Below are 22,668 nucleotides of genomic sequence, written 5' to 3' on the forward strand. Positions count from 1 at the left end.
GCTGCCAAACCCGGGGCCCCCCTTTCTTGGTCTAAGGAATGTCAGACAGCCTTTCAACATTTAAAATCAGCGTTTACTACCGAACCTATCCTAAAACACCCTGACCCAGATCTTCCTTTTGTGGTTCACGTGGATGCCTCGGACAAAGCGCTTGGTGCAGCCCTGTTGCAGAGAAATAAAGATGATAGGCTTGTTCCGTGTGCTTATTTATCAAAAAAATTCTCCGGAGCTGAGCTCAACTGGACTGTAGGGGATAAAGAGACTGCGGCCATCAAAGTAGCGCTCTCCACTTGGCCACTGGCTGGAGGGCTAAACACCCCTTTCAAGTTTGGTGGGATCACAAGAACTTGGCCGCCCTTTCCACCCCTCAAGATGTCCACAAAACAACTCCGTTGGGCCGATTTCTTTTCGTTTCTCTTTCACCGTCCATTTTTCCCTGGAAAAACCAATAAACTGGCTGATCGCTCTCGCGCCTGCCCGGGGAGGAGGGTGGAGCTGCCTTACGGGATATCAGCACTGTTCTCTCCCCCTCCCAATTGGGGCTGGCTGTCACTCGATCTCAGGCGTCTACTCCTCCTTCACCACCCATTCCCCAGCCTGATCTCTCCTTTCCTCACGGGAACTTCGAGGAGGCGGGGCTGCGCGAGCCACCAGCGGAGGAAGGTGACTCCCAATTACGCTTGGAGAATGGTGTTTGGAGGCGGGGGGATTGTTGGTACGTGCCTCCCCCCCTCCGTAAGCAGGTTCTCGAGGCCTGTCATGATGCCCGCTCGGCTGGACATTTTGGCTTCCTTAAGACTCTGCATTTGGCCCGCCGTCAATTTTGGTGGCGCGCGATGCGCAAAGACATTGAGACATATATCAAAGGATGCTCTGTTTGTGCGGAAGCCAAATCCGTTCCAGGAAAACCCCATGGTCTGTTAAAGCCTCTCCCGGTGGCCTCCCGTCCCTGGGAAGTCATCTCCATGGATTTTATTACGGATTTGCCAGAAAGTCAAGGCAATACAGTCTTGTGGGTGGTGGTGGATTTATTTTCCAAGCAAGCCCATTTCATCCCATGTACTTCCATCCCCTCCGCTCCTAAGTTAGCGCGTCTGTTCATTCAGCATATTTATCGTCTACACTCCTCCCCCGTCAAGGTGGTGTCCGACCGCGGGCCCCAATTCATTTCAAAGTTCTGGAAAGCTTTCCTGAGCTTGTTGGGGGCCGCCCCGGCAATTGCCGCCCCCTACCACATTCAAAGTGACGGTGAGTCGGAGAGAACGAACAGAACCCTGGAACAGTATTTACGTTGTTACACCAACTATCACCAAGACAACTGGTGCGATTTAATTCCGTTTGCAGAATACGCCTACAATAATGCGGTTCATAGCAGTACAAAAAAAACCCCCTTCGAAATTGTGTCAGGCCGGTCCTTCCCTCCTTGCCGCGAACTACCTGCAGAAGCGTTGACTCCTCCAGAGTTCCAACAGTGGATTTCATCTCTGGCCGAGGGGTGGAAAACAGTCCAGACCGCCTTACAGCAAGCTAAAGATTCCCAAAAACTTCAAGCGGATAAGCACCGCTCGGATTTCCCTTTACGTGTGAAGCCTGGGTATATTTGTCTACCAAGAATCTCAGAGACGTTACATAAATTTTCAAAACTGGGCAAAGATTGCATTGGGACCTTTTAAGATTACTAAAGTGATTAATGATGTCACTGCCCGATTAGACTTGCCTAATTCTCTAAGTAATATCCATCCTGTCTTTCATTCCAGTTTACTCAAGGAGGCTCCCGTTTCCGATGCCTGGCACGAACCTCCGGAGAGATCCCCGCCGACTATAATTGATGGCCACAAGCATTACGAAATTGACGCCATCCTGGACTCTCGTTTTAATCGCAAACGCTTGCAATATTTAGTCTCTTGGGTGGGATATTCCTCTGGGTATAATCATTGGGTCTATTCAGAAAATATTGACGCCCCTTCCCTCATTTCTGCTTTCCACCGCACCTTTCCGCACAAACCTGGGGGGGAGAAGTTTTTCTTAAGGGAGGCAGAGTGTAAGGGATTCAATGGTGTTGATGTTCAGAACAGCCGCCTGGCCTTGACTGAATTCCAAAACCCGGGCGATGGGCCAGCGTCTGCGGCGGAGACTCTGGTGGAGGCCTTATCTCTTCGAGAGAGATGAGAACTCCGTTCCCATGAGAAACCGGGAGGGGGGATGGGATGGACGGAATTATAACCTGTGCTTCTGGCGGGAGACTTTATTCCTGCCACGTCGTGTACGTGAGCTTTCTAGGATGTCTGAATAAACGGTCTTTTACACCAAAAAGCCTTTTATTTCTGCTTCTATGGAATTCCTTACATACATAGCTACTGCAACAAGGACTCCGTATGCACAAAAACGGAGGGACAATAAAATACCAACAAAGGAGGACTGAATTTGGAAAGGCACAGAATATTCAGAAATGGCAAAACTGATGTCTCTTATTAAGGGACAATACTATGGACAACTTAAAAAACTGCAAACCTTTTATGGAATACCTTTTGAGAACTTATTCAAACAGAAAAACAATAGCAGCATTTGATATTTTTTTAAAAAAGCAGAATGTATTAGAATATTAGTAATAAAAATGAATGTTTCTTTAACTGTATGCATGAATTTAGAGTTAACTTTCAATCAAAGATGAGATAGCTGGAAGTCACTGTAGGGTGTGTAATGTGTTGTATTTTGTTAGGTTTTAATTTTTTTATTGTTGGTGGTGGTATCTATGTATGTGTTTGTGTGTTTTTTCATGTCAGCAAAAAGTATTATTAAAAAATGAAAGTGATTTTATTTTTCAACTGTGTTCCTTAAGCATGAAACATTTTTCAAGACCTTTCTCCACTATCATATGATGGATTTGTAATGGAATACCTGAACCAGACTCATTCATGAATGGGGTGAAGTGTGTCTGTTTCCACTGACAGCCTTGCCAGCATAGTAACTTTAAGCAACATACTGGAAAAAGATGCAGAAATGCTTCCCACTACACAGAATAAGAGTAATTTTGTATGTGTGAATCTGCCTTACTCTCTCTGGGAAGTCTAGCTTTTCCTTTTTGATAACTTCTACAGACAGAAGTGGAACTCTCAGTTGAAATACTATAATTGCTGCGGTGGCTTCCTTTGTATCTCCACGCCGCATTTATGATAATCCCCTCATTCCATCTGCAGCCCACGCACTAATGCAGCAGCCCCCTTTTCTGGTTCCAAGAAAATTATGCGTTCATTATGGAGGAAAATTAACACCTCAAAGCAAACTATAATTAGGAATTCTTCAATTCAGTTTATGCTTTTTCAATTAGGCCCTCTATAATTTTAATCATGGGAGCATTAACATGTTTCCGTAATTTATATACCTGTGGTATAATTAAGTCCTGAAATGCCTCAGCCTACAGCAGCAAAAGTGGGGCTCAGGCATCTTCCGTTTCATTTGTATTTAGGTGCAAATGCATACAGCACACTGTGTGCCAGGTGCTTTGGGTGTAAGAAATGAAAAAATGCACAGAGCCAAACTGTTGTCTAGTCAGAGACTTGCCAATCAACCTATCTAAAAAATCTGGTGTGGGTTCCCCAAAGAATCTCTATTGGAACTGGTACTATTTAATATGTGCGTGTGTGTGTTAAATTCTTCATCTCTCATAACAGAAGAAATCTGGTAAAGAAGAAAATAGGATAGAGCCTACTAGTCGCCTAGTGGCAGCTGAATCATATCTGGACTGATATCGTCTCGGAGATGGCTCCATTCCTGTACTCACCTGCTCCAGAGGAGAAGCGAGCGGGGGGCGACCTTGCCCAGGAGCTGCTGAGGCACTCCAACCAGGCTGTGAAATCAGGGGCAAGGGTGAGGTCATGCCAGGAAATGCAATAGCAGCAGCCTCGGAGTCTAGCAAGCCCAAAGCATGCCTGAGAAGTAGGGTTTCCAGCTTCCTCCTGGAAACCAGTGGAAGCTTCTTGGGGGTCAAGGCTGGGGGTGATAATTTGTGTGCCTGTTGCACTGATGTCACTTCTGTGTTGATGCAGAAGCACTGGTATAACACCAAGGGACACTCCTCAGTACACCCTCAAAAAACTCTATGGAACCCTCCCCCCTTTTGCTGAGGGTCGATGAGCAGCCCAATGAATGGACAGGCAATTGGCTACCATTGGGAGGGCAGTACAGCAGAATGTAAGGGTGAGCCAGGGAGGCCATTGACCTATATTACCTTTACTCACCATGGGCCCATTCCTAAAGAGAGAACACTGAGGGAGGCCTGGGTCAGCCCACTCTCAGGACATACTTTGTTAGGCAAGCCCGCAGAAGGCCAGAAAGGAAAGGTCAGACCTGTCTCAAAAGATCCTAGGAGAGGCAACTTCTAGGCTTTTCCTGGGATGATACCTTAAATAAGAGAATGCTGCAGAGTGCTACAGCCCTGAACCCCTTCCCCACTCCTGAGGAGTCTAACTGGCACATACATAAGTAGTGGTAAACAGCAGGAGCTTTCTCACTTAAATTATAATGCTATCTTTATGGTTTACATTTTGGCATATGAACGAATGACAGCAATGAATGAATTGGAGGAAGTAAAGAGGTATGATAGAAAAGGAAAGGAAGGCTAAGATTGATTTTCATCCTTGGTAACCTCAGGCTGTTTCCGCACGGCCACACTCGGGGGGTCCATCGATGTATATGACGCCGACGCACCCCCCCGGGACCGTTCGCACAAACGGTCCCAGTAGGGGCGGGGAAGACGGCGTAACCTGCGTGGAGGCTGCGCCATCGCCCGAACGCCTTACTGTCCCTCTGACCTTCTGGCGCATCGCCCAGTCCAGGGGACATGCCCCCCTGCCCTGCGCAACAGCTCTGGAGTTGCAGGGCAGGGGGGGGCGTGTCCCCTGGCCTGGGCGACGTGCCAGAAGGTCGGAGGGACAGTAAAATGTTCGGGAAAGGGGGGAAATGGCGCCTTCCAGCCACTGCTGTGGAAGTCGCTGTTTCCGAAAAACCTCGCTCAGGGAGCAAGATTTGGAAACAGCGGCTTCATGCCGCTCGGAGGTTGCGAGGCTGCCGCTGCTGCGCTGTGTGAACCCCTCCCCAGGCACGCTGTTTTTAGCATCCCTGGGATGCTGTATGCTGCCCGTGCAGAAACAGCCTCAGATTCTTATCCCTCTCTTCCAAAGTCTTGCTGATTGCAGTCCATTTATGTTGTTCTCTGGAACTTAAAAACTGAGAAATGTGCCTGCTTCTATTGGTATAACTGTGCCTTAGTTATATCAGAGTGTGTGTAACAGAGATGAGAACATTGGCTATTGTGCAGACAGATAATGCCTAACATAGACAGAAGAAAAAGGAAAATAAATTCACTTTGCTCTCATCTGCCTGCCTATTTGTGTTGCCAATTCTCCGCCTGTTCTTTTAATATATCTCCCCAGTTTTTGCTTAATGCTTCTACAGAGCAAGCATGCTTTTTCTCTTTAGAAAAGATAAACACAGAATAAAGCAGCTACTCAATATTACTGGAGAGTTGCACAATGAACTTGCTCCAGGACTAAGCTTTTTCTGGCATACCTCATTGGTGGTGAATGTCAGTTCTATTTTGTACAGTATCTTGACAATACATTCTTAGCTTCTTGAGTTGATCCACAAGTACAGCTACAAAATCCACATCAATCATGACAATTATCTCACGGAGATAGACTTATTTCAAAAGCCTTACCTACCCACTTCTTGGATGGTTCATTTTGCATTCATAACTCTTAGAAATAATATACATTGTGACTACCACATTTAATATATAATGACAATGTGGAGGAGGGCAATCATAATTCAGAGTATGAGGAGAGCTGAATCCTTGTTAGCAAGTATTTTAATTCTAATGACAAATCAGATGCCATCCAGACCTGATTTCAGAACTGGACTTGGCATATCAATTGCATTGGATGCATTCTGGATTGGGCCCAATACTGTCTGAGATCTAGTTCAATTATATTATCATGTGCTGAAACATTTAAGACCTGCTGTTAACAGTCTCATTACAAATGCTCCATCACTCCACCTTTCACCTGTCTATTCTTCTCATTTTTCCTACTAATCAAAGGTGAAGGACAGAAATGGAAGAACTAAATTCCTAGTTCAAAAGGGTACAAGAAGACTACAAAATTGTCATAAAATGTCCAGAGATCGGGCTGATCATGGAAATTTAAATTCATATTTTTCTTAGCTTCCTTTAATGAGCTTGCTGAACATCTTGCTGATGGCTTTAATCCTTGCTGTGGTAAATATTAAGGCTTCTAGGTTTTGGTGCAAGATGCCAAGACAATTATTTCAATCTTGTATGTTCAAGACCAGAACGAGTCCAAAACATGGATTTGTATTCATGAAATGCAACAAGTATATTTAATGTTGCTGGTGGTAGACATTTCCATGAAGTCCCATCTGATTTAGAGCAACCCTATAGGCTTTTTAGGAGAGAGGTGTGTGTGTAAGTGTCTTCACATTGCTGCCAACAAATAGTGCCCCCATGAATTAATGACCTTCAAAATCAGAACCAAAATCTTATCTTTAACAGCTTTGCTTAGGTTTTGCAAATTGTGGCCCATCAATATCAGACTGGGTCTTTTCTTTTCTTTTTCCTAATATTGTCTTTTCCAGTGACTCATAATGTGAGCAAAGTATAATTGCCTCAGTTTGGTCATTTTAGCTTCTATGGAGCGTTCAGCTTGATTTGATCTCGAACTCACTGAAATGTCTTTTTGGTCGTCCACAATATCCATAAAACTATGTTCCAAGATAAGAGAAGAAAAAAAGTAGTTTGCCATTGTCTACTTATGTGCAGCAACTCTGTACTATCTTGTAATGTAATATCCAGATACTAACCAGGGCTAACACTATCTTAGCTTCCCAAGATCTGATGAGATCAGGATAGCCTGGGCTACACCAAGTTTAATTTAAACGTTTCCACTCTGGGTTAATTCTGAAAGATTTGCATAGGTCACGGAGGTCTTGAAATGAAGGCAGGAGAGAACAACTTCCCTTTTAGAAATATGTTATTTAGCGCATGGAAATTAGGGTGTTCTAGCACTTGCACTATTCAGTAGGGAGATTGCTAAAGCCATTCCTAGTGACAGAATAATAATAGATTATTCCCCTCTCCAGGTGGGTGAATGCCTGGATCAATAGATTCCCATTGCTTCTTCTATTCTGGTGCTGCTCCTCTCAGACTGCACCAAATCTCAATATATTTGCCCCCTTTTTCCAAGCACACATGAACACACTGGGACACAGAACCATTAAGCATGATCTACTGCAGTTTACCCCCTGTCACACTGAACTGGACTGCTGGTTCCTAGTTTTGATAACAGAATCTTTTGTTATGTCTCCAGAATAACTGTCTTGAAGGAATATTGCATGATAGCAGACATATTTACCAAGCCACTACCAAGAGACAAATAACAAGGCCTGCAATCAACCTAGATATTGTGAACCTTGACAGAATACAAGAGGGAGTTTTGAAGTGACACAGCATGTGTGGACATTGGAGGGCATTACATCACTCTGTGTATAACTATTATCTCCTTGAATGGGATCTCTTTCTCTGTGTGTTTAACCTGGGAACTGCCTTCTGACCCCTCCTCTCTCTATACATTCATTGGTCTTCCCACTCTCCACATGCCTCTTCATGGAGTCACACATATCTAGAGGTCTCTCCTGTAAAAACAATGGTTGATTCCACAAACAGTACAAATATAACAGGTTGACAAAGGGAAATACCCCAGTTTCAGCAAGAACTTTGCATGGGTCCCTTTCCCAAAGTGAGATTGACCTGTGATATTCCCTCAACCCACGTTTTTCAAAAACCACCAAAATCGCAATCTTTCTGAAAAATCCTGGGTTGAACCTGCTTCCGTGGGAACAGCACAGGTGCCAAACCGCTTTATTTTTCCCGCCCTGCCACCTGTTCTCCAGCCTTATGTCATGCCAGTTTCATTTCTGCTCAGCTGTCAACCAGTGTGATAGGCCGCCATTTCAGAAATGTCCCCAGAGCACATTTTCTCCCCTTGGCAGTGACTGTGAGCACCATTTCACCAACATATATACAGCAATGGATTCACAGCAAATGGGGGCATTGTGAGCAATGGCCTTGTTTCCTTTCCTTTTTTTTTGGGTGCTCAGAGCACGTAGCTAGGCAGATGAACACCTCTGGATGTAGATGAGACATATTGCTTTGTTCCCTTTTTGGACAGATTTTATTATTTCATATATCACAATGTTAAGGGGGGGGTTGCATGCTTCATGTCTACATGTGTTGTGGTTTCAAACCATTTTTCCATACATTTTTCCTAAACCATTTTTCCATACTGGAGAAATGGAGAGGGAGGTCTTGCTTGGGCTCCTGGGGTTGCTGTAGATTCTCCACCAATCAGAAACATTACCTTAGCAGAGGGTAGGAGCAGGTGGAAGGTGGACTGTGATGTGGAACAGCCAATCAGAACACAGGAAAATTGGAACATTTGTCCCTGATCATTTGCATGGTAAAAAAAAATAGTAGGGTCATGTGAACAAGAAGAAAGAAAATGGATTATTTCCTTCATAGAAAATGGGCACCCATGCGAAGGACAAAAAATAGACCCAGATTCAAAAATAATGGCTGTAACCCATTATTATTATGCTGTGCGGAATTGAACAATGCATCAAACTCCCATACACATGATGCTGGATCAGCTGGTTATTTGTGATAGGAAAAGTACTCTTTAAATTAGGCTTTTCTCTCTTCCTTTCAACTGCAACTGGAATGTGAACTGAATCTATTTGAATAGATGTAAATTTTACTTTTTGCAATATATTTCTTGGAAGATTTGTTTACTGCACTCAATGTGACTTTTCTATAACTTGACAAATTCTGCTATATTACCTAATATTACCCATGCATATGCTGAAATTCACTGCTATATACAACATGCAGGTTTACAATTACTTTAAATGGGTTGGGGGGCTATAAGAATGCATCAAGTGATGATGAGAATTGGGATTCCAACTGGTCTATGAACAAGAACCATCCCACTTGTTTAATTTCTCACAACAAATCAGGTATATTGACCTAATTCCTTGAAACTTCGTTTTTGTTCAAAGAATATAAATCATACAATATAACATACCCACTACAGCTCTGGAGCCCAGGCTCCTATGACTCTCAGATAGTTGCTGAACAATTGCTATGTTACATTTTTTTTCTTTTGGACTTTGTAATGGCACAGAAAATAAATGGAAGTGGTGTAAAGACTGCTGAAAGTCAGGATGTCACTCTATAGAATTCATTATGCTTTGCAAATTATTTCTGGAGAGTTTTTAGGGTATCGCTTTTCCCAGAAGTGTTAAGGGGAAATAGTCCCTGGGGCAAAATAGCGTCCCGTGGCCCCCTTTCCCCCCACTTACCTTAGTTTAAAGCAGCCCGGTGGGAACTACACTTCCTGGTGGAGAAAAAGTAGAATGGTGGGAACTACACTTCCCAGAAGACCTTGCAAGCCCCAACTCCTGGGAGTGGGGCTTGCAAGATCTCCTGGGAAGTGTAGTTCCCACCAGATTGCTTTTTGTACACCAGGAAGTATAGTTTCCACCAGGCTGCTTTAAACTAAGATCAGGGGGGAGGGGTGGTTATGCAAGGGGCACAGGGGTGGGGAAGGGGTTGGGGGCATGACCCACTGGTGCACACCCAGTGTGCGGCGCACCCCCGTCCCCTTATAGCTCCACCACTGCCTTTCCCTGTCTTATCTGCTCTGGATAGCCCTCCTTAAATTCAGAATAATGTGGGTGTTGTATTGATGCTGCTTGTGAAATGGGTGTTCAATAGACTTTCGCTTGGAGGGGGAAAAAAGAAACATACAATACCAACCAAGACAAGGCAGCAAACAAAAGCTGTTATTCCATTCCCTTTCCTGTCAAGCACATTTTAGGTCTACGCACAATTTCCTAAAGATCGGAGCAAAAGCCAGGTTTTCCATGATCTTTGTGAACTTTGCAAAACAACCACAGCCCTATCTGTGAAAGGAATGTGATATAATAGGCCTGTCACACACTGGAAACAATATATATGTATTTGTGACTTTTCAATTATCTCTATAGAATACACTGTAGTAGGATAAGAAGTCACACCACAATTTTGTAAAAATGCTCTTAGAAAGATTTTCATAATAGGCTCATTTTTCAACAGATACTTATTGAATATAGGGAAAAGCATGGTAAATTGGACTTTAAAAATAGAAGAAAGACTGTTCAATAAGAAAGAAAGAAAATAGCAACACTTAGGACAGCAGGTGGTGAAACGAAATATGAAAAATAATAATAATAAAAAGTTGGCATTTTCTGTTCTCCATCAGCATACCACACAATTCCTATGTACATCAGCTAATGAAATGTTATTTTTTAAACATTTCCTGTAGAGAACTAGTGAATTTTACTTTTAATGGACACAATACAGACAAGTGACAAGGTATTTTTCTTCCGATTTACTTAATTGAAAAGACCAAATTGGATTTATACCACCACTTTCCCCCTAAAAGCCAGAAAATGCAATAACAGAATTTTTCAAAAAGAAAAGAGGAAATTGATTAGAAAAAGAAGAGTTGTTTTTTATGCCCTGCTGTTCTCTACTGTAAAGGGTCTCAAAGTGGCTTACAATTAACTTCCTTTCCCCCTCCCCACAATGGGCACCTTGTCAGGTAGGTGAAGCTGAGAGAATCAGAGAGAACTATGACTAGCCCAAGTTCACCCAACAGACTGCACGTGGAAGAGTGGAGAATTAAACCTAGTTCTCCAGATTAGAGTCTATCGCTCTTTAATACTATACCACACTGGTTAGTTTTTGAAGACCACAAAATCATTTCTTAAAATACATATATTTCTACTCTGATCACATCAGCTTCAAGGATTTCTCCATATCAGAGTAATTCTCACAACTGAAACCCAAAACTCCCTTGGTAAAATCCAGACAAAGTAGCACACTGAAATATGTCAATTCAGATAAGGAAAGGCAAGATTTCGTTTCTTGTGATAGTAAAAAAAATAACAATAACAACAATAACAATGACATGTCATGGGCCATTGTCAATGCTGCCATTTGTCAAGAAGTACTCAGCTGACTCACACATTCCTCCTTGTGAAATCTGGCATACCATCCCCTTTCCTCCATAGCCCTCCTCAGCCTGTGAGGTACTGGGGGGGGGGGATGGGAGTAATCATCAAAAGGTCACCAACTATGTCCACTACCAGTATCACAAGTCCCCTACTACATATGTATGCTTAAAAAGTTTACCTGCCTCTTCAGATTGGCCATATGTATTTGTAGTTTTATCATATTTAGAAGAAGCGGTGAGATCCTGAGGAGAATGTAATTGTTCCCCACACTTAGTTTACCAGTCAATCCAAACAGAGAGATTCAGAATACACTGAACACATTCTTCAATTCTTAGGCAAAATCAGTAGAGAGTATCATACCAGACCCAGTTGTAAAAACTGACTGTTGTTAAAACTGTTCCTTCTGACAGAAGATTTGTGTGTGTGTGTGTGTGTGTGTGTGTGTGTGTGTGTGTGTGTGTGTGTGTGTGTGTGTGTGTGTGTGTGTGTGTGTGTGTGTGTGTGTGTGTGTGTGTGTGTGTAGGGGGGGTTATGTAGTTGAGCACTTTTCTAAGATAAAATCCTTTCAGTGGATGCCCCCAAGACCTTCACCCCAGGGACCCTCATTTTTTATGGTTTCCCCCCTTTTCTGTACATGTGTACAACTGAGTTTGGGCCTAGAAATGACAGAGGGAGCCTAAAATAAACTTAAATCAAGCAGCATTGGATTATGCCAAGAAAAAAAAAGAATGCAGGATTGCTCCGTTATCAGTCATGCATAAAGCCACCCGAAAGGCCATTTTGCTCAGGGACTTTGGTGACTCCTCTTAGATAAATTGATCTCAATTAACAACTCATCCTTTCAAAAAAATATGCCATGGGCTGATTCCAGCAATCTCCTCTCTATCAAACCAACTCTTTAGGAAGGTTCCAACCCTTCTCCTATTGTGACAACTACCCAGCTGTGATGCATGCAAATCTACCATACCTCCCCAAGAAAATATTTTAAATGCTCTCTATGCACAAGGAGAAAACTCCTTTCTATAATAGACAAAGGATTTCTTTTCAGGCTTGCACATCCTGAAAGAACTGCTTTTTATTAACCTTGCATTCCAGTAGCAAGAGCCCTTCCCCTCTCCATTCCAGGCAAAAATATATATGTGACAGCAGCTCCTGTGAAAATTAACTTATATCCAAAACTTTTAATCTGGGATTACTGAGTAATCAAAACCCTGCTTTTTATATTTAAAGAAAGATACATCTGCAGTAGATTTGTAAACAAGGAAATTCAGGGAGCAAATGAGAAGAAACCAAGAGGAATGTTTTTTTACCTGACAGGTGCTCCGCGAGACTGTGCTGGCTTCAGCATGATTGTGATGGTCGTCTCTGTTTCATTCAGAGGAGAGTCAGTATCATATTCTGGCATTGATGGTGCTGCGGAGCAACAGAATAATCCATGCATTAGTTACATCATGAGATCTGAGGTCTGTCACATTGCACTGACACCACAAAGTCCCATGATACAGTTGGAAGGGCATGAAGTACAGGTTTCTTGAAGATCCCCATTTACTCTTCCTTGAGTTATGATGATAAATAGCAGGATATAATTATGACTGAAGAAAAGGAGAAAACAAGAATCTGAAATATGGTAACATATTACTGTTGGTGGGATGACATTTTTGCATAGCATTTTCCTAAATGCTATCTTTAAGGCATGTAGCATAAGCTGATTTTATTTAACTCTCCTGAAAAGTTCACATCTTGAGCTGCAGATTATTTTTTACAAGAGCTTTTTAAAAAGGAAATAGCACCCTCAGTGTGCACATACTATCATTCTGCAGTTTCTCACGCAGTTTCCCAAACTGCTCTTTGAACTTGGGAGAGTTAAAAGGAGAGCTCTGGAGGCATCTTCTGAAAAAGAAACTCTCAGAGGTGCAAATTAGTGGAGTACACACTTCCCTATGGATCAGGGCCATTAATTATAAACTTGGTAAGGATCTCTCGTCTGCCGAAAACTCTCTTATCCATATTTATATGGGTTACTTCATGTTACATAAATCAGATGTTAAGTAGCAGTAATAGCAAAGTCACACACTTAAAGCAGACTGCTGGATTTGTACAACCATTAGGGTTGGAGATTCGGACAGTCCAAATCCGAATTTTTACCGAATCTGCACTGATTCGGACGGATTCGGACGAGCAGGAACCGAATCTGAGCTGTCCGAATCCTAACATATCCGAATCCATGGGATTCGGATCACCAGCCGAATTGCGTTTTTATTTTTTGGCAGGGTGAATTGTTTTCCACGTTTCAGGCTCACTGCAGAGGGGCGCATTTTTTAAACCCTATCAGCACCAAATTTTCAGGGTATGTCATCAGAAGACTGTCCTGATGATGCCCTCCAAAGTTTAATTTACAGTTTGGTTTAGGGGGGGGGCCAAGGTTATGGACCCCAAAAGGGGGGGGTGTCCCTATCTCCCATTCTTTAGCACCAATGGGAACTAAGGAGATGAGGGCTACCCTTTTTGAGGGGTCCATTAACTTTGGCCCCCCTGAGCTCAAGCTTTACTTAAACTGGAGGGTATCATCAGGACAGTCTCCTGATGACTACACTGAAAATATTGATACTGATACATCTACAAATGCACCCCTGCAGGCACCCCCAGAAATTTGCACAAGATTCTTTGTTCTGCAGTGACTTAGCTGCATTGCTTTGTCAATAGAGAATTTCTGATAGAGAGGGGCTGTTGGAGTGCACATTTTTCATGTAGTAAACCCACAAAACTTTCAGGGGTTATCTTCAGGAGGAGTCTCTGGATGATGACCTGCCATCCAGGATTTTGGGGAACTTTTAGCTTCCAGGGGGGGGCAGTGGGAGATGGACCCTACCCTTTTTTGGAGTCCCCATAGGAATTAAACCCCCTGAAGCAAATTCCCCACAAACCTGAATGGTGATAATCATCCAGAGACTCAAATACCCTGAATTTGTGACATGACTTCCTACTCAGAAATGTGCACCTCACAGCCCTCTACCAATTCCCCATTGACAGCAATACAGCTCCCCGATGTTTCCCCGAATATAAGACAGTGTCTTATATTAATTTTTTGCTTTCCCAAAAGATGCGCTCATGTGCTTATTTTCAGGAAATGTCTTATTTTTTTCTGTGTTCATGTTTTGTCAGACATGCTTGCCAAACAAAAAACTTTGCTATGTGCTTACTTTCAGGGGATGCCTTATGATTTCACACTTCCAAGCCAAGAAACCTCTACTATGTCTTATTTTTTACCGGGGATGTGGCTTATATTGGGAAACAGGGTAGAAGTCACTGCCAGAACAAAGAATCTTGGGGCCTTGGGAATTTCTGGGGGGTGCCTGCAGGGGGCGCATGTTTTGAGAATGTATCGGCACCAAATTATCAGGGTATCATCAGGTGACGCTGTCCCGATGTTGCCCACCAAGTTTTACAGTGCAGTTTGGTTCCAGGTATGGGCCCTCAAAGGGGTGCAACTATCCCCCATTGTTTCCAATGGGGAGCTGATAGAGGGGATGGGGGCTACACAGCTTTGAGAGTCCATAGCACTTTGGCTCCCCTAGAACCAAACTGCACCAAACTTTGAGAGGGCTATCATCAGGGACAGTCTCAACTGATATTACCCTAAAGTTTGTAGTGTCACTAGCTTTTACAAAATGCTGGTTTGCAGGTGTTTTTTCACCGCTCACTCACTCCAGCAGGCTTCATGTGCAGGGCGGTTGAAACATTCGAAAACCGAGAATTTTTACAAAGCTAGTGGCGGCACTCAAATTTCAGGGGTATCATCAGGAGACTGTCCTGATGATACCCCCAAAGTTTGGTGCAGTTTGGTTCAGGGGGGGGGCAAAGTTATGGACCCTCAAAGGGGGGCCTCTATCCCCATTGTTGTTTCCAATGAGAGCTAAGGAGATGGTGGCTACCATTTTGAGGGTCCATAACTTTGGCCCCCCTAAACCAAACCTGCACCAAGCTTGGGGGGGTGTCATCAGGGACAGTCTCCTGATGATACCCTGATATTTTAGTGCTGATAATGTCTAAAAATGCACCCTGCAGAATATCCCCAAAAATTTGCCCAAGATTCTTTTTGTTCTGCAGTGACTTCTGCATTGCTGTCAATGGGGAATTTCTGAGGTTGGAGGGCTGTGGGTTGCACATTTATCAAGGTACTGTCACAAAATGTTCAGGAGTATCTTCAGGAGAGTCTTTGGATAACCACCATCCAGGTTCCCGAGGAACTTTGCTTATGGGGGCAGTGGGGAGATGGACCCTAACCATAACATTGAACCCCTTTGAAGCAGCGGTCACCAAACCTGGATGGTGTCATGAAGAGACTCTCCCTGAAGACACCCTGAAAGTTTTAGTGGGTTTACTCATGAGAAATGTGCACTCCACAGCTCCTCCACAGAAATTTCCCATTGGCTTTCTACAATGGAGCCAGCCAGCCACTGCAGAGCACAGAATTTGGGCAAATTTCTTTTGGAGTGAACTATGAGGGGTGCAGTTTTAGGCTACTGTCACCAAAATTTTCAGGGGTATCCCATGCCACAGGTACTGTCCCTATGATACTCCCCAAGTTTGAGTTGAAGTTTGGTTCAGGGGTCCAAAGGGTTATGTGGACAGCTTCAAAAGTGTAGCCCCCATTTCCTGTTTAGCTTCCATTGGAAACAATGGGGATGGGGCACACTTACTTTTGAGCACGGGTCAATAACTTTTGCCCCCTAGACCAAACTGCACCAAACAGGGAGAATCATCAGGACGATCTCCAGATGATATCCTGAAAGTTTTAGATGCTGCTAACTTTAAAGATTACCTATGCAGGCCAAAACGTGTAAAAACACCAAAAATTCAAAAAAATAATAAAACAGACCCGAATTTTTCGGATTTACCCGAATTTTCGGGCATATCCGAATTGGCTATGATTCGGATTCGGGCATACAAATCATTTTATGCCCCAAAATACCCAAATCCGAATTTTACCGAATTTTTTTAGTATTGACCAACCCTAACAACCATTTACTAAAGGTATATTCAGAACATTTCTAAGTAATGTATACTGCTATATACAGTCTTTCTGTATGCATTTTGAATGTACTCTTGATTTGTACTTCATAAATGTCTGGTAACACTCTAGAGCCTATTTTAGATGCCTAATAAAGGTTGTTGTTGTTGTTAACATTTTTATACGTATCCCAACAAGCATGGTTGCATCCATAATGGTCATGATCCAGCTGATGTCTACCTATGTGATTTCTCTAACATAAATGTTGCCACTGAAAACTTACCTGGTATGCACATATGCAACTAGGAACCCTTTTAACAGAAGTTTTTAGGTGAACTATGAATGGTGAAGGAGCAACCATGAGAGGTAGCAATAAATAAACTGGACAAGCTGCATGTTAAGAAGTCATGAGATAGTATTATTGGCTCTGCAAAATGTAAATACACATGAAAAATATTCCACATTCCCAATTAATGCATAATCTACCTGCACTATTCTTCTATATAAACCAGTTGAGCTGCTCATTTAGCTCACAACACTGAGATCTTTACTGCTGCATTTCCAAAATCCATTTTAGGGGGCAATAAATAAAACGTGCATACTTTAATAAATGCCTAACAAGCATATCACAGTCTCATTCACAGATTTATTATGCAGAAAGTGGTGGGCAAGGGAAAGAGGTTTTGTATGCGTAGTTTTATACAAGAGTTACAACTCAGTGAATCAAATCATAAATCAGGTATCTAATAGTAAACCTGGACCCTGTACAGATTGATAGACACAGAGTATGGGGCCAGGTACACATGTTAGATATTTCTATGTTAATTTTGTTTAAAGCAATCCTGCTTCCCAAACACTACTCACCTGCCCCTGAGACCTGCTCATGTTGAGAATGCCAGATAGTTGGATGCACCCTTCCTTTTTCTTATCAATTCCGTTTTAACTAGAGGAATGTGTCTTTAAAAAACCAGACTGGAATATTAGCGACTCCACATTTGAACTACAAAAATTAGGACGGAATGTGAGTTCCCTACCTTTCCTTATCAGTGTAATACCTGCAATTTTAGTTGCAATCCGTGTGGTGATGGGAGGTCCAAAACCCTTGACTGTGCTGGCTTTGATGGTGAATGAGTACGTGGTCCCTGGGTATAATCCTACAAAAAGGTGGTGAGTTTCATTTCTTAGCTTGAAGACTTTTCCCCTCTGGTTAGACAAGTCAGCAGTGGGATCTAGAGAACCAACAGCCTTGTATGTAATCTGAAAAAGAAAATCATGATGGTTTTGTGATTCATTAGCCCTTTCCTGGGTAATCTTTCAAACTGGACTGATTGTAAATAAAGTATGCAGCGGATCTGGACTTAACTGTTTTGTATCTGCATGCCATCGCTCTGTACAGAATAACTCACAACCATCTCTTTAAAAAATATAGAATAACATTGCACATTTTATACTGGATAAAATGTTTGTGAGAGATACTTTACAGTCATTGACCAATAATAACAAATAATACGGGCAACTGGCATTAAAAAAGGAATAAAATAGTAACTATCTAATTATAAAATTAATTAATAAAGTAAAATCCCAGACATTTGTGAATGTTGGTAATACAAAACATTTTACAAGGCCAGTTAAAAAAATCTCTTCACTGTTGAAAGAATCACTGATGGATCTAAACAGCCATGAACAATTTACAGGTCCCAACTTGCGAATTGTTTCATACAGAATTTATAACAAATTTCTACTTTGTTCAGATGTAACAGAGAAATCAGTTCTGTTGAATGATTTGAATATCTGTAGTAAAGTGACAGTGACTGAAGAAATCTGTAGGAATTCTTGAAATAATTCTGTTGGCAAAACAATGGATTAGCCAGATAAGATGGAAAAGAGGTATCCTGAGGACCTACCATTAAGTTCTCTGGACTATATTCTTCCAAAATAAAACAACTAAAGTCACTACTGAAATTGAACACTGAAAGCTTACACCGCGTGAGGAACGTTTTCATATTGTTTCAACCTTGAACTCATACTACATGACTATAATTTAGATACACGGAAGAACCTGAACTGAAATATTCTCCAGTAAATGAGGCCAGGTTTGCTACAAAACAGTGTTTCTCAATTATAAAAATGGGTGATTCATAGCAAAGGGCTAAAAAACAGGGATAATCTTACATTCTTATGGCAATCCTTTTTACTTCAACCCTGGTGTTCCGTTTCAGAACATTTATACAATGTCCACCTGATAAGACTGGCACTATTGTATAAAGCCAGGCAAATATTCATGAGTCCATCTATTGCTGGGCTACTAATGTACTTTTAGAGAACTGCAAGCCCAAAGGATACTCATAAAATTCTGAGTTGGATTATGCTTATCACTGGCAACTTTGCTGACACACACACTTACGGTACTCAGAGTTAAAACTTATGACTTATTTACTAGCCAATTTCTTTTCCGTGTTCCAAATTCAATCTGAAGGTGGCTCAATTTCAACTGAGCTGTCAATATAATCTGCCATGCTCTACTGTTCCCTTAACTTTTTCTGATATTACAGAATCTTCACTTATTTGTAATGAAACACTGTGAATAAAACAATGTATGCTAATATACATGCACAACTTCAAATTTTTATGAAGGACTTCATAAAGATCAAATTCTTAGGTGTTTCATAACAAGGAGAAAATATTGCATGCCAAATAAATAAAACAAAGCTCTCTGTAATATTTACAATCAAGGTCCCTTGAATTTGCAACCGTTCAAGTTTAAATATTACACATAAGGAAACATTCCAAAATATTTTCTGAAACGAATTACTCAGAAAACATAATGCAAATTATAAATGTAAAATTGTACCTTTTAACTAAATCAGATTAAAAGTTATTGCTGGTAATTAATATTTTAAAAATCTCAAGGATCATGATCCAGCTGAAGTTTAGCATTTTATATGCCCTTGATGTCAGTAACGGCTCTATGCACATGCACTGAAAACAATGGTATTATTCAAGAGGGCCTTTTGCACAAAAAATAGGGCGGCACTGTAATAGCGCAGTTTAGAAAGTAGCTTGATGTAAAGAGTTAGCGACTGCAGACTATACCACTGTGTATAATTTGTACTATTTGTTGCTGTAAGTAGATTCCTACTATGCAATTTCTTGCATGCCTTTAATATGTCAAATTAATATGCTTTTCTTCACCTCTGGTTGCAGCCAGACTTCTACCAGCCAAATCCTATTGCACTGTCTATTGGATTTTCCACGCTGTTGATGGTACTGGCTTATTCTGTGTAATTCTCCTTGAGCCTTAGTGAGAAAGATGGACTATAAATAACATAAATAAATAAATGTAAGGGTACTTAACTTTAGCTCAGTAGCCTGCCTTGATATGCCAAAGTCATAGAAGTAGCTATAAAAATGAGGCATGGTTTGTTATTTTTTATCTAGCTCAAACACATACTAATGCCCGACCAGTTAATTCTATTGGTGTCATAGACAGTTCAGGCTAAAATAAATTTTAATTCTAGACTTTGATACCAACAGAGTGGCTTCACCCGAATATCTTTCCCACCCATTCAATATCCATAGTAGCTGGTAACAGTTTTCCAGCTTCAGTTGCTGCCATCTGGATAACAACTGCCCAGTCCTGGGAAGGGTTCTCTAGCCACATAGGATATGCAAATGCTAGCCAGCCTTAACTCAATCAACTTTACCGAGTCTTTTCTTCCCTAGTTAATCCTATCACATCATTCCTGTTCAACTATGGGAGGACCATCAGACCTTACTCTGAATTGGAATATCCTGAGTTGTAAATTCATCAACTGCACCTAATATCAAATCAAAAACTGGATGCTCCCCAGCTCTGATTCATCCAAACCACTGTTCATTGCTCTTTCCTGAGAACAGGAACTCTGCTTTGTGCCTGATGTTGCCTGGTATAAATCAGTAGAAAACCCCTGGTATAAATCAGTAGAGATCCTGTGGACCAACCTCCATCCCCCGCTAATTTCCCAACCTAAACTAGGACAGACACCTCTAATTCAAGTAACAAGAAAACTGCTCCAGACTCCCCACAAATGGTTGAGCCACTGTTTAGCTGGTTGGTTCAACCACACATCTGTGCTGAAGCAGGGGGAAAAGACTGGCCATAATTGCCAAGCTGAGGGAACAAACAAGGATTCCCTGATATTGATCATGTATTTGGCACCTACATCAACAGTTCTAGGAACCAATCTGACCATTGAGGAAGACACTAGGACCATCCTTCAAATCAGGCCAATTGCCAGGATGATAAGGGCAGCAAAAAGCAAAGCATCCTCATGAGACTTCCCTGATGAGGTATAAGCCATAGAGGGTTGAGTTGGGGCATAAATCCTTGTAGTCCTGGGCTAAAGAGGATTCCCAGGTTGCCTCCAGAGGTCCTCAGGTAGAGGATAGAAGCAACTTGGTGTACAGAAAAGTACAGCAGTGAAGTCTGAGTGCAGGCCCTCTCTTCCATGACTGAGGATCAGTGAAAGGCTGATTAATTCAATGGAAGGCTGATTACTGTAGTTCACTATATACAAGTGCAGCCATATGCTCCAAAGGCTCATTAAGAAGCACTGTGGCAAGGTGTAAGCACTTTGAACAGATCTGTGTCATGACCCTCACTGAGTTAGCCGTAGTCCTGGGTTCAGTTCTTCTACCAGTAAGAAGGAAACAGATGATCTGGAGAAGGGGAACAAGGCAGTCCCCAGCAATGCAGGAGATCTGGAACTCCACGGTCTTAAGACCATAATCAAAAAGCCTGCAGTTGAGAACTTGCAACCTGACCACCTAGTAGACACTCTGGATCCAGTGACAGCTATGTCTTTGTTATGATGGTCTCAGACTTCCAAGAACCTTCCAAGCTCTGTCCCCACCCAGAAGAAGCAGAAGGAATAGCAGAACCATTCAGTAGCAGTACAGCAGAGAAGACGTGCCACACTTGCAGTCTATCTCCCAGCTGTTGACCTAAACCATAACTCCCATGGACTTTGCAAGATTCTGGCGAGTCAAGCACCAGCCAAATGAATTCCAGGAGCTGCTTTCACAGTATATGGGACTGCTTCCCTCCATTTGAGCTGGGAAGGGACTCTTATAGGATCAACTGCTTCATAAGGGATCAGCTCTTGTGCTGTGGCTCTTGCATTCTAGATTCAATGTGCAGACGAACAAGTAACTCCTGGAACCTAATAAGATCCTCCTCACATGTTACCTGGAGACAGAATACTCTATTTTCTTCTCTTTTACCCAAATAACATTTTGAATACCAAAAACCTGTTGTCATATAGTTTAAACTCAACCCCATTAATTTCAACAGAACATAGGTGAATTGAACTTGTTTTCACTAATACCACTTGACTACAATTCCATGATGTTTCTTCTAATCTCAGTGCCTATATACTTCCCTCATTTTATTTTATTTTGTCTTTCCAGTGTTGCAAAAATAAAATCATATTAAGGGAAGGGGAAAGAAAAAATAGGAAAAATCTTGTAACTGTAATAAATGTTGCAAATGAAGTACTTGATTAATTAAAATTAAGTACTTTCACTGCTTTCTTGTAGCAGTGATCTGTGTGTGGGGTGTGTGTGTGTTCATGTTGAAATGAGGTGTTTATGGCACAGATTAAACCTTACCCTGGCTACAATATATTGCAATTATTGTGATCCCTCCAGCATGTGCCCTGGTATATTGCTCTTCCTCACTTCTACTGAAATTCTGGATTTATACCTTCAGAAAACATAGTATAGCTAACCTCTGTGTCCAAGTTCTGACTATATCTTTGAGTCAACAGCCATCAAGCAAATGTTTATTAATGCTGCAGGAGCCAAATGGTCTTGTGACATTGATGAGTGAATATACAGGACAAGAGACACACACAAAATCACTTTATTCATGACCCTGCCAGGATCTGAACCTCACAAGGACTGTATTCCCTGTTGATTTTTAAAAGACAAGTATCATGCAGACCCAAACCCTAGAAACAGAACTTGTCATGTTGTTGTATATGTAGCATAGGTGAGGGAATAAACTAAGGATCCTCCAGTGGCTGTTGTAGGTGTCAGTTTGTTGAAGCATTTTTGCTGCAGCAGACATGAAGAGTACTCCTCATCCATTGTGATGAAATACCCTGTTAGCTCACATGGTCATGCACCTCTCTGAGCACTAAATAATGACTCAGTCTCCTCTGAGACCAATATGCATCTTGAACAACAAATATTTCCAAACCCACTTCCAGAGCTACACACAATCATCCTGTATGTGAATGGAGAGGAACAGCTTGACATTCTGAAAATAAAGGCAAGAGGTGTGATCACCTGACACCTCCTAATGAAGGCAAGAGCTCATTTTCCTATTACTGATTGATTTTAAGATATTCTCATTTTGAAGCTTCAGCTATTGCTCCCATTTTTTTCTGAGTCAGATAACAGTGCTTTGCTTACTACTATTGTTTTAATTTAGCCCCAAGAGCAGAATGAAGGTTATTAGATCAACACTTCTAAAATAAAAGACA

General features: G+C 41.9%; 1 protein-coding gene across 2 annotated transcripts in view; it reads right to left on the reverse strand.

Moving 5' to 3' along the window:
• PTPRT (protein tyrosine phosphatase receptor type T) overlaps positions 1–22,668 on the reverse strand; it is a 477,129-nt gene that overhangs the window by 190,621 nt on the left and 263,840 nt on the right. For both annotated transcript variants that reach the window (XM_048498724.1, XM_048498723.1), the window contains exons 8-9: positions 17,197–17,398; positions 12,441–12,543 (exon numbers count right to left, since the gene is read on the reverse strand). In XM_048498724.1, the coding sequence (XP_048354681.1) occupies positions 12,441–12,543; positions 17,197–17,398 (305 nt within the window). The remainder of the gene's footprint in view (positions 1–12,440; positions 12,544–17,196; positions 17,399–22,668) is intronic.

This window comes from Sphaerodactylus townsendi, linkage group LG05, assembly GCF_021028975.2.
Source record: "Sphaerodactylus townsendi isolate TG3544 linkage group LG05, MPM_Stown_v2.3, whole genome shotgun sequence".
NCBI classification, from domain to species: domain Eukaryota; kingdom Metazoa; phylum Chordata; class Lepidosauria; order Squamata; family Sphaerodactylidae; genus Sphaerodactylus; species Sphaerodactylus townsendi.